General features: G+C 35.7%; 1 protein-coding gene across 2 annotated transcripts in view; it reads right to left on the minus strand.

The window, feature by feature from the left end:
* Positions 1–399: 399 nt before the first annotated feature.
* The window catches only part of LOC116433344 (uncharacterized), a 492,012-nt gene continuing 478,972 nt past the window's right edge, over positions 400–13,439 (minus strand). The window contains exons 5-7 of one of the 2 annotated variants that reach the window (XM_076366655.1): positions 10,472–10,564; positions 3,099–3,190; positions 400–785 (exon numbers count right to left, since the gene is read on the minus strand). In XM_076366655.1, the coding sequence (XP_076222770.1) occupies positions 3,114–3,190; positions 10,472–10,564 (170 nt within the window). In that variant the 3' untranslated portion in view covers positions 400–785; positions 3,099–3,113. The remainder of the gene's footprint in view (positions 786–3,098; positions 3,191–10,471; positions 10,565–13,439) is intronic. The other variant, XM_076366656.1, reaches the window with a different exon arrangement.

The raw sequence follows: 13,439 nt of genomic DNA on the forward strand, positions 1-13,439 counted from the left end.
TTTTATATTTATATACACAATATATCTTAACCGTTGTGTGTATCGTGGTATCGTAAAGTTCCGTACACATTGTATTCTGTTTAAACAATATATTATGAATCTGACGTAACACGAAGAGTAACAAACACAGTCTACAATATGACTCGAACTGTAATATACGATCGAAATATTTTGAACATTATTTACACGCCTCGCTCGCGATGATTTTCATTTATATAATTAATTAATTGAGTATTTATACATTTATTTATTCATTTATTCATTTATTCATTTATTCATTTATTCATTTATTTATTTATTCATTCATTCATTCATTCATTTATTTATTTATTCGTTAATTTTTTTATTTATTAATTATTTCCGTTTCTTTGAAACTGATCCCCCCCCCCCCCCCTCCCTTTCACTGTCTCCCTCTCTTCCTCTTTCACACTCTTGCTCATTTTCTTCTTTTCACGCTTAACAGTTTTCCTCTAGAATTATCTTTGGTTTCCGATCACGCCGGTCACGCTCTAAAATTTCAATTACACAATACAAATAACACTCTAAACAGCGCGTACAATGTATACAGTATGGAGTTATGAACAGGACTTTCTCGTGCAAACGATGAACATGACAAGTTATCGGCCGAACTTCGTTGCCTTGGCTCCTTCCCGCGATTGCGACGCAACATTTAATACGAGGTGTCTGTCGATGAATATCTTAGGCATAGCAAAATAAAAGGTCGGAGTGGTTGACCTTTTGACACGCGTTTGCCACTCGATTTGGGGTTCCGTTTAAGCGACGACCTGCAATTAAACGTTCCGCGATTAGAATTCTGTGTACGAAAGTCCTTTTAACTCATAACACATTGTTGACCGGTCACGAGTTAACTCATGTTTTTAGGCCCAAACGTTTTTGACCGGTCACTAGTTAACTCGTGTTTCCACTTAGATTAGCCGTTTCAATTTTTGAGACACATAGCAATATAGAATAGTGCAACAGCAAACTATTTAAAATTACATGAAATATACAGTGGGTAAAAAAAGTATTCGTACACCTAGTTTTTTTATAACTTTATACAAACGAATGATACATCGATAAAAATTACTTCTATTAATAATCTATTCTCGAAAAATATAATGTACAAATTAAAAAATTTTGTAATACGTAAAAAAAAAATTATTCAGGAAATCTGAAAGTTTTAAAATCAAAAAAGTATTTGTAGATATGATTCTACTGCTAAATTCTTAGAAAAATACACACGTATCGTCGAAACATAAATATGTACTTGTTTACATAGCGGTCTTGGTCTTCTCCTAGAACCAGTTTGTCGTTCAATTACACATAGAAATCACAACAATGAAGGAACGTTAAATACCCGTATCCATGCGCGATCGAGTTATTTTCCTTCGAGAAGGTGGGGAAAATTATAGAAAAATTGGGAAAACGTTAAATTTACCTTTTATGGCAGTGTAATACATTGTTAGAAAATACCAGAAGATTTATGAGAATTATGAATTAGAGAGCGTCATAGCTTTATTAAAGAAGTTACGAAAAACCCATTTGTTATTGCTCGAACATTGTCCGGTGAAAACGCGTCAACATCTGAGAAGATTGTGAGTCCACAAACTATTAGAAATATTCTGCATTCAGCAGGGATATACGGTAGAAGTGCGAGGAAAAAACCGTTTATGAGTAATACAAATAGAGAGAAACGACTCGGATTTGCTAAAACTTATGTAAATAAATCAATTGAATTTTGGAAACGTGTTATTTTTTCTGATGAGAGTAAATTTAATATTACGAATTCGGATGGGAAGAAATTCATTTGAAGAAAACCAAATACCGAACTGCAATCCAAAAATCTTATAGCAACCTTAAGTACGGTGGCGGTAATATGATGGCATGGGGTTGCATGCCGTACAATGGTGTTGGAAATCTTGTGTTTATCGATGAGATAATGAACGCGATGAATTATATCGAGGTGTTACGTCATAATTTATTAGAAAGTGTAGCTAAGTTAGGATTGAATGATACCTACTACTACCAACACGATAATGACCCGAAGCAGATCGCTAAAAAAACTAGAGAATGGCTGTTGTATAATATTCCCAAACAGTTAATTACACCGCCACAATCCCCTGACATGAACGTAATAGAAAAGTCATGGTACATATTGAATTTAGAACTACGAAAATCAAAATAACAAACAAAAATGATTTACAACAAGTGCTTCTGGAAGAATAGGCCAAAATATCAGAAGAACTAACTAAACAACTGGTCGAATCCACAGCAAGAAGGCTACAAGCAATTATTGATGCAAAAGGAATGCGTTGCGAAATATTAATGTAAGTGGAACTTGAAAAATTATAAGCTTCCTATCATAATTACAAGTGTACGAATACTTTTTGGACTTTCAAGTTCTCATATTTCTTGTATAAATTTTGTCTTATGCCTTATAAAAAGTTGTTAATTTCCACATTATATCTGTAGATAGTATATTAGTAATGAAAGTAGGGTTTGCCAATATATAATCCATTTGTAGAAAGTGATTGACAAAAAGGTTCATTTCAATTTATTACGTCTAAATAAAGTATGATGAAATTTATTTAGATTGTCTCACTTTCATAATTACTTGCGGAATAACAACCGGTAACGTTGGATAGCTTCCGCATATAATTGCCGATCAACAATGTCTTAAAAAACCAGAAGGATCCACTGTTGTTAAATTGTCGTTTATTTGTACAGACAGAGCATTAAAAGAAACAGTACCATGAATCACATGTATAAAATTTAATGAACTAGACAAAGGAAAATAATAACAAGAAAATATATAGACACTTTTTCTAACCATGTTTCGTATACAACAATGTTGGATGTTACCGAACTTCACGTTATTTTTCTTTGAAGTTTTTTTAGAATCAGATTGAAACATTCAGAAATTCATAGCATGTACCATCTTTCGCAAAAATACGTGCAACAAAAATGAGAATAAATTAATAACGTCAAATAAATTTTCTTTATTATCATTTGTCTATTAAAATGGAAGAATGATGATTCTCAGATCGGAGCGTTTAATACATAGAACAATTGATTCCCTAAGTAACCGGTTCCCTTACCTAGTACTGAATCGGTTAATTCAGTAAGTTGACAAATGCCAGATTCAACATGACTAAGAGGATGCTAGTTGATGCTCGACCAGCGAAGCTCCCTGCAATCATATCAGGTATTATGTTAAAAAATAATAGAAATAAACTAACCTAACGGTAGAACTGAGTTCGAATGTATTTTCAAGCTATCCTATTCACAGCAAAATTTCTTGGTATCGTAAGAGCCTGTGCGTAGCTGTGTGCATAATAATGCCATTGTATGCAATGCTTGAAAGTGTAATCGAATATGAATAGATAACTATTTATCTAAGAAGAAAATGCATAAAGAACTTTTAAAACGTTTATTTCTATACCTTTTCTACAGAAAAACATTCTTTATTCAGCTTTTTAGACAAAATGCTTTACTCCTGTCTTCATTTCTATTACTATTGACACGTTGCGGTCCAGTGAATTTCTTGCTTACCTACGCATTACTGTAGGAGCCATCTAATTTGTTTGCATTGCGTATTTTTCACTTACTTGTCGCTATACGATGCAAAAATATTGCCGTGTAAAAGACTTAATTTTAAGAAATGTTTTAAAATTACATGAATTTCCAAATGTGATTTATGTGGAAATTTGTACGTATCAAAGCTAATCAAGATTCCTGAGATATCTCGTCATCCGCCCGTAATGTATTAATGGTTCCTCGAAAACTGCTTTCGATTCCAAACACCGAAACCGATTCGCCGTATTCCGCAGCACGAAAACAGTATTTTGCCGTTTATCGAAACCTAGTGTCCCACGTAATTCGCTTATATATTTCTCCTTTCTCTATTACCGATATTAACCCGGCTTCTCCTTGCGCAAGCAATATCTCCTTATCGGGATGAAGAAAATTCATGCGTCGATTCTTCCTTTGATTCCTGTAGCAATCAATACTTATTACGGAGTCAGCTCGCGCGTAACGTCCCGAAGAAGCCTCGACCTATCCTCGGTTATTAATACCGCACTCGCCCGGGAAGCCAATTTGTATTTATCTCCGCGAATCCACCGTTTTTGTCGTTTGCCGCGCGTTTAGCATCGCGATCAATATGAACATGCTTTCTGCGTGCGCTGTTATTTCACCGTAACGCCGGTTAACTGTTAATCGATGCGTTGGACCCCAATACACATGTCGATGAGATTACTTGAAGAAAATGTCGGAATCGCGAGCCACCGCCGCCGCCACCGAAAATAATGGTCGCGGATACCATTTTCCTTTACGGCCGCCGTTAAGCTTTTGATTACGATCCCGCCAAAAAGTTTATGAGATACGGCGACGTAAGGTTATGATACTTTGTCCGTGACAACCGGCCGGCCCCGCTACGCGTAGTCACAGCGCGAGGAAGCCACGCTAATGTAAACTGCATGTCCTTAAATTAGGGGAGTGCGTCTCGCGAACCGGGTCATTCGCCTTATCTCTTCTTCTGCTTCTCGCACCCTCTGTCGCCGGGAGTTTCCATTAGCAATAAGAATTAACTCCCGCGCCGTCTACGGCTAATTACTTTCTTATTTGTGAGCTTCTTTGTTTTACCTGTGGTCGACATTATTATCTTAGGAAACGTTTCCATTGCGAAACTTTTTTCCGGTCGCTGGTCGAGTTAATCGCCACCCTATCCGGGGGCTGCCAGTTGTAGAGGTTGCCTCAATATCTCGGGACGCGAGTACGGTCGATGACACAGGAATATTTCGAAAGAAGCTTCTCAAAAGACGTGCTAGAAAGTTGCGTTAGCGCAGAATATTGTTCGAAAATATCGGGAAATGGCCAAACTATTCAAAGGTAACGGAAGGATATAGCTTTTGAAATAAGTTGTATTTTCCTTGGAAGTTTGTTGAGAAGAATGGAGAACTGGAGAATTGTTGCGGAAAGTTGATTGTAAGTGGACCGAAATGATTCGTAGGTATAAATGGAGGACTTAAAAGTTAAACGGTGTAAGACACATTTTCATTTGAAACTTTTAAAGAGTGTTTCTGTTATTAAAACTATCGGTTAATAATGCAATCATCTACCATTGTACTTACGACTTAATTATGTAAGTAGTACAGCAGTTACCTACTTTATTCACTCAAGGTTTTAACAATAAAAATTCTTTTACTAAATAAAATGAATACGTGACTTACACTGGTTGGCTTCTGAAGTCATTAAATTATCTCGTTCGTTTGTGTAGTTTTTGAAATCCATGGTATATACTCGATCGCTTGAAAATCAACATAGGATATTTGTAATGCGACAATATCGAGTGATTAATAAGTCCTTTGTAATAGGACTTTAGATACTCCCCACAATTACACGTAGAAGCAGCAGTGCGTCCAAATTGAATACCGTTGATTCTGTATAGTTAGCGAATATATCCATATGATAATGATCTACTGACGTTGCTACCTGATGCAAACTAGGATCCAACTTCCATGGCTAATTAGTGTACATTGTCAGAACGACCGTCCAGTTGTGTTAACTTAATAACGAGTATAAATTAACTTTTAAACTTCTTTGTTCGCGTTGCCCATTTCATTCGCGAGGTCGTACCGTTACGCGTGAATGTAAAAAAGAAAGTTTCTAACAATAAATGATGAGCGTGTATGAGTACAATTCCTTTCAAGATAAAAATATATAATAAATTTTGCTAAAGGAATTGTTTAATCATCAAACAGGTACTCTAATATCAATGTCAGCGGAATAAATATTCAAAATTGTTCTTAGGTATACAGATATTCCCATTATTCACGAAATTATTCTTCACCCTAATACAGTAATTATAGTATACAGTAGTAATCTTACTCTCCAGTACTATATTTTCATTTTCAACACCACTGTTACTGCTTTTTGTATATATGTAACTAGTTTTAAAAAGAAGTGATTTTCATAAAGCCTATGAAATGATTGAATATAATTTAATACAAAAATTTACCGCCAAATTCATTTTATAAACGTTCTAAGAAAAGTCATCAAATGAATTGACGAGAAATGGTTAAACTTCGAAAATAATTTTAAGTTTTAAAAGGTATCTCCTGACACATTCTGTAAAAATAGTGTTAATATTGATATATTAAAGTATTTTCATCTTTGTTACAAGCAGTTACGTTGAATAGAAGAATAATACGTTCATCGATAGAAATTCTGCGAAACAAAATAATGACAGGGAATACTATTATTCGGTGAAACGCGGTTTAAAGTTACTTAACTGGCTCTTTCTCGATACAGGAAGCATCCCGGCACGCTTCCGGGGATCCCGCGACTCAACGGGGGTTCGAATTCTGTAATCCCCCGGCAATAAAAGTTACCTAAGAATTCCCTCGCGTTCCTTTTTTCCAGCCGGGTTTCAGCGGTATTACAAATTTTCGCGGGCAGAAAGTTACATGCTGGCCCCTTTGATGCGCGTTCGGGAACTTTAACGCATTCCTGACGATATGGATCAGCGGAGTGCTTGATAGCATATCACCGAGGAGAAATTCGAGCAAGAGTATATAAGAGGAGAACGTATTAACGCAACCTCAACTTCGGCTATTTATTAGCATAGCTCAGGTAATGCCAGCTGATGAGCTTCAAGAGGAAACGCCGCGCTTCCCTTCAACCCCTTGAAACCATATAGAACTTATGCTGTTGCCTCTAGTTTATTAACCATCAGCGATGCTCGATTTACCTTAAAGCGAACAGATTAGTTCTCTCTCGTTCCCTCATTCTTCCGTTTTTCCTCGTAATTAACGAATACCAATGCTTTTTTAGCAACTACGGAACAATTACTATTTCAACTCTTAACTGTAAAATATTTTTCAGGAATACTTACTTCAGCTAGAAAACAACAGGATATTAACTGAACTGTAAAGAAAACATTGATAGGACTTTTGATATAACAAAATAGAGAATATGTCTCAAATCATAACAAGAATAATAAAGGGAAATGAAATAAACATATTTTACATTTACGCAGAGTGAAGCTTGTCGACTGTTCAGAGTTAATATTAAATTCGAATATTAGGAGCGTAATATCGAAGAGAAAGAAATTGATAATAAATATGTAGTTTCGCCTACAAAAGTTGAAAAGCATAGGTTAATGGTTAATTTACATGTTTTAATATATGAGTAATTTTTCTTTGATACTATGTGTGTATTGATTTTAATAGTAACATTGAATTCAGAAATTACAAGACTGAAAAGAGTTTATTTGCTTAGTAAATGGTAATAACAATTTAATCAATTTTTATTGATTGAAATTTGAATTAGTCGCTGCGAATAATATTTAGAGCACACGGATAAGTTGCTTCGGCGGAGTATTGCTTGTTTAAGCAACAAAAAAAAGTTAACAGTACATAAAAAATCATCCTGGTATTCTTTTGCCCGAGCAGCGGAAAGGAGATAAGACATCTGTCGAGGAAATGAGGAATGCAACATAGGCAATATTGCATCATGAAAAATCGATTCGGTGAAGTGGATTTCGGATGATCCGTTTATAATACCGACCGCGGAACTCGGCTATTCGTTTTTGAAGTACTTCGTTACGAGCGAGTCGCTTCATCGTTGCGACCGTCAGAAATTTCTTCGGAAAGTTAAGGGAAAAAAGTTTATTTCGGGATAATTCGTTGTCACTAACATATAGAATGATAATGTAAGTAAAATTCCGTTTAGGATAATAATTGTTCCTTCATCATTCTTTTTTACCAAGTAAATTAAGTAAAGCATAGGAATGAAGAAAGAGAATTTGATTTAATCTTCAAATCCATTAATAAGAAACTTTCTTTATTTCGAATAAAGAACATTTTTCAATGTGATATGGATTTCTAAATAATTTTTATTATTGGCGTTTGACGCGTGAATCGGACAGTTAAAAAATATTTGATTATTTTTTGAGAATTAATTACAAATGTTTACAACGTATTTCTAACATATTCGATTTGTTTCAGCTATTTTATACTATCGTAGCATCCACTAATACGAATTTATAATATTCATTAAGATTGATCGCGTTTTTACAATTCCCGTGGCGCGTAATGTTGAATGAAATTGTTTAATGGAAGAAAAGATCTTTTCTGGAGCTAAAGTAAGTTCCTGGCATATTTATTCAATGACTGTTTGTATTTCATTTCTCTGGAAGCTGTTAGCGTTTCTACGGACCTTATTTACCGCAAGTAGATTCCTACAAACATTAATCCTGATTGAATATTTATGAAGAAACGTAGCTTAGTTACGTGCCCCGTTAAGGAAACTAGCTCTTGTTTATTTATTTACTAGGTCTGGTAATTGTGCCGCGTTATCTGTCATACGATATGCAAATTAATCTGCCGGCATAACTGACATAATTGCCACGCAATTGTAACGAAAACGAGAGTGTTAGTGGAATAAGGAAACATTTTATGATCGTTATTAGTATTCAGCGAGCTTGAAATGCGGAAGTATCTTTCGAGAACTTTGGGAAGATAGAATTGGTCGTCGATTGAGGAAAAAAAAAGAATGATTACATTGTAAGAAATATTACTGTAGCAAAAGTAAATAAAATTGCCTTATTATCAGTGATAATTTCAAAATAATTATAAATTGTGAATTTCAATTAACATCCTTGGAATATTCATAAGGATGTGAATATTATTTTAGACGTTCTCTAAATAAGAAATTACTTCAATATCTTCTTTCTTTTTAAAAACAGTTAAAATGAAAAGAAATTGATACAGTAACAGGGAAATAATAATTGCGAGATCCATATAATATAGACGATTACTTGAAATGATTACGAGTTAATATTTACCTTATACTCTTCTGTGTTTAAAATGAAGATAAAATGGGTTTTAAGTAAAAACGAAACGGATATTTTTCGAGTATTTCACCCTTCTTTTCCACGTTTCCCGTGTAATTAAAGGTAGAGGATGTAGATAAAGCCGGAGATTAAATGCAAGCAGTGAAACCTAGGATTTACGATTGCACCTATGACTATTCTAACATTATCAAGAGCATCGAGCAGCACTGGTGCCTCAAAACAGGTGTCAAAGTGCAATGTAGTGCAGAAAACGATGCCAAAGGTAAGCTGTTCCAAGTGTGTTTAGAAGCAAACAACCTCTCCCACTGAAATGAAATTCACGTGTATAATCATAAAAGTTCTTTCAATCTGCTCCGCGTATTCAAATCAAGCTTAAAAGGGACCATTTTGTTTTGTTTTTGATTTTTACAACATTTTCAAAAATAAAAGTTACGAAAAAAGAATGTAGAATAGCAAAACAAAATATTATCATAATAATAAATATTCTTAATCCATAGAAAAGACGAAATAATTTATCTGTTCTCTGGAATATATTATTAGAAAATGATATAAACAGCATAGTAAAATATAAAATATATTTAATACTTTACAAAGAAATAACAATAATACAGATTATTTAAAGATTTTTTTAACGGTATATGAACAATGTTACTTTTATTCTTTAATTTTGCAAAAAAGAAAATTAAGAACAACCATATCCTATACCTATTGACATGCTAATTGTCCATTGTCTCGTTTTATTTCCCATAGAATTGGTCAAAAGGTCGTCTAGATTGCATATGAAAATAACTTTGACGACAGATACTTAATCCTTTTCATTCGATGATATTTTTCTCCTAAACACTGAATATTTTCTGATGAAATATCAACGACACTTTCTGCAATTCATATCAGGAAAAATGTTGCATACCTTCAGGGACAGAACTATATTATTTCAGTGTTTCGTGGGTGAATACACAATTTAATATTGAATTTATGTAATTTCTAATTTTATTTCATTGAACGAAATTGCGACCGAGAGTCGCCTCTCGAGTGAAAAGCGGTAATAATACGAACGATTTTTCTGGCTTGTACAACTGGAAAAACGTCCCGATCAATTTATTGGTCTCCCGGTTGTCCTGTTCAAACATTACTGTAAAACATTTGTCTATAAAGCTGTCCGCGAAAACGTGAAGATCCAACATTGAAAAGGTATTGGCTTCGACACGCTATGCCATCCAACCCGTTCCCGTTGTCTCTAACATCCTGTTTCCCGCTAGAACAGTATAATCCTTTCGGCGAATACACACGTGAATTTCCCTCAGCCGGTAGTTCAGCCCGCAGAAAAGGGGGTTAGGAAGAAATGGAGAAGACAAGAAAAACGTATCTTTCAGCGGTGTGCTCTCTGTCAGTGCGTCCTTCGGATTCTTTGCTAAGAAACGACGGCCCCGGGGTACTAAAGTGATTCTCAGGCGTTACAAGAGCAAATTCGAGCGTGGAATGCTTGGGAATTGGAATTCTCACACGCAAGAAAGACAACACTATCGATCTTGTCAAAGTTTCCAAATCTCATGAACGATGGTGGCTTATGGTGGTGATGCCGTGAATAGACGAGGAGAAATTTACAAGCCTTACCACCACCATCGCCAGGCTCTGAGTTGTCTAGCGCTTGGTTCTCCATTATGTGCAGCAGCTTCGTTGTAGCGGTTGAAGTGGTAGTAGGCGGTCCTGCACAACAAACACCACATATCGCGTCCATCAAGTAGTAAGCATAGAGATTTCTACGGACTGGTTCACAGTGTTAAACAATTTCAGTTCATATTCACTCGCCTACGCATGTTAGAACAGTATCTCGTGGCTCGTTAACATGAACACGGTGACTCGGGTGATTACATGAGGTTTTCGAAATGCTTTAATCCGTTGGTTGTCGTATTTGTAACGTTGTACGTTATTCGATTCGCGTTTCGCGTCGTCGTGATGTTAGATTATAAAAGTACATGATTGAAATGAAAAATAAGTATAAATTTTGAACTGAACAAGGGATGGGAAACAAACTGAATTTCTGAGAAAATAAAGAAACGTGAACGGTAAAAATTTCTTTACGGATTTTTTAGTGGTTTACTCTGCCAATTATGAAGTTTACGTGAATGATGTTTCGGCGAATTAACACGTTACTTTGGTAATCAATAGCTTATAAGCTGTTCTGAGGTGAAATATCTAAAAAAAACGTAAGCAAATATGTTTGAGTATTGTATAGTAGGCTTTGAAATTACTAATAAAATAATATCTACAGTTAAGCATACCTACACATGTACAATTAAAAAACCGAAAATGCCATTTTGGGAGGAGTTATTATTGAAATATTCAATTGAAATTAATTTCTTAACTTAAAGAGTTTAGTCGTTCAATCTTTTAAGGGATTGTCACTCTGGCATACGTTTAGTTGCAAATACATAATTATTAATAAATGACAATGTTTAAGGGCATATTTCCATTAATTCAATAATGATAACGTGATGTAATTAACGTCTATTCCAAAGTTGGACTGTTAGTAACGAACAAAACTAACTACAAAACCGGTAAGCAAACCAGGAAAATTATGTAAAACTTTGGGATCCACATACGTTCGAATATAATTTGCGTAATTGTAATTATTCGTAACCACGCATTGCATGCTCGTTAATGCGATAACACAAAAATGTAATGAATAAATCAAAGACAGACTATTTCATACAAAAATGTTTCATATTTTTCATCCGTAGAGTTTTTATAAATATTCTTCTGCGAATCGATAACGCCATAATTTATGACGATTCTTTGAAATACTCAAATTTCCTATTATTTTGTCTCGCGCTGGACGATAAATATTTTTTTCCCTGGTGAGATAATTAATCTCTAGTGATTTAGCGAGACATTAAACCAGCACCAGCCATTATGCTACATAATGTAGTCAGATTTTGGGGAGTCTCTTAATTTCATTATGTTAGTTTTACGCTAACTGAGAGTGAAAGAGAGGGGGGGGGGGGGAAGAGTTCAGAACAACTCTACCGATTTGAATGATAAATCCCTTGATTATGATAAATTAGTAAGAAAAAGATCCTCGACACGATTTATGCGAAATAAGTTCCTTCGACACAATTTATTACTAACATTATTCCTGTATAAACAGGAAAATTGTTACAAATTTTGAAGATTCTTTGAATTGGAGTAAAACTCACATTGATTCGTAGCATTCCGATCGCTAGATCATTGTTACAAATGCTAGATCATTAAACAACTCGATTAATCGAGATCCTACTGTAGCTTTAGAGTTTAATATCTTTAATTCTGTTAACGGTAAATACTGAGTATAAGCGAATCACTATAGGCGGATTACCTCAGCGGTACGTTCAATCAAAACGACGAATGAATCTCAACGTATAAACTCGAATTGATTTCATTACAGCAATCCAATCGCTAGATCATTATTAGAAATGCTACATCATTAAACAACAGGATTAATCGAAGTCCTACTTCATCCTTGAAGTCCAATATTTTTAACCTTGTTAACGGTGAATACTGAGTTCTATCAAAACGACGAATGAATTTCGATGTATAACTATAACCCGGATGAGATTAGCGCGTCGGTCGGCGTTTGTTCAGATTTGTTCCACTCGGCCGTGCTCCTTCAGCGGTACGTATCAGTAATAATTTCGATCCTTGAAAGTCACCGAAATAGATCGCGTTGCTTGTCGCGATGCTCGTCACGTGCTCGAGTGCCGAACAGACGGGTGCAAATTGGTAAACACGTGGGGCGGCTGGCTAACGAAGGATCCTTTTCCCTAAAACCGTCAAGACGACTCTCGTCGGTTGTTCCCCGACGTCATCGCACTCACTCTCCCTCTCTTTCTCTCCACTGGTTCTTTTGGTTTCACGTTTTTTTCCTTTTCTCACACTTTTTCTCCTGTTGTTTTCACTCTCCCGGAATCTACGAAACGGTGGAAGATTTAGTTCGCAAAAGACAAAAATTGGATGGTAATAGGCAGGGCGTGCTGGCTGGAAGTACAAGCAATTTAACCCGTGTAATTTAGTCCTTTCCTTCGTGCCACCGCAGGCTGCCTGTAACCGGACGAGCTGAAAACCCTTCTTTGACCAAGATGATAACGAGGCGAGAGGAAGGGACCGCGGTTACAAGTTTCACCGCAAAATACTCGGCCGTGTGCGAGTAAACGCGATGCACACGCCAAGACCTGTCTACACCCACTACTTGACCCTTCGGCGTGAACGCGGGCCTCTTAGGGACTTTGTCCTTTGAACCGAACTCAACCACGTTCCCGGAATGTCATCTTGGAGGATGAAACGCCCGTCAGGATAATGGAACACGTATAATATACCGAAACGCCTGAGATCTGGATTAAGATGATCTCGGTGTGATTCTACCTTGGTTACAACGCGAATGATCCTCGATCAATGAATAGAGAATTTTTGTTGTCTGGTATAGACAGAGATCGTCGTGCACGCTCTAACATATACATTTGGGTGGCACAAGTGTTTGTCATGTACAAGGATACTGGGTATGATGTGCTATGACGTTTTATGCTCTGTTTCGTTATCTGAATTACTT

This window comes from Nomia melanderi, chromosome 4 (assembly GCF_051020985.1).
Source record: "Nomia melanderi isolate GNS246 chromosome 4, iyNomMela1, whole genome shotgun sequence".
Lineage (NCBI taxonomy): Eukaryota > Metazoa > Arthropoda > Insecta > Hymenoptera > Halictidae > Nomia > Nomia melanderi.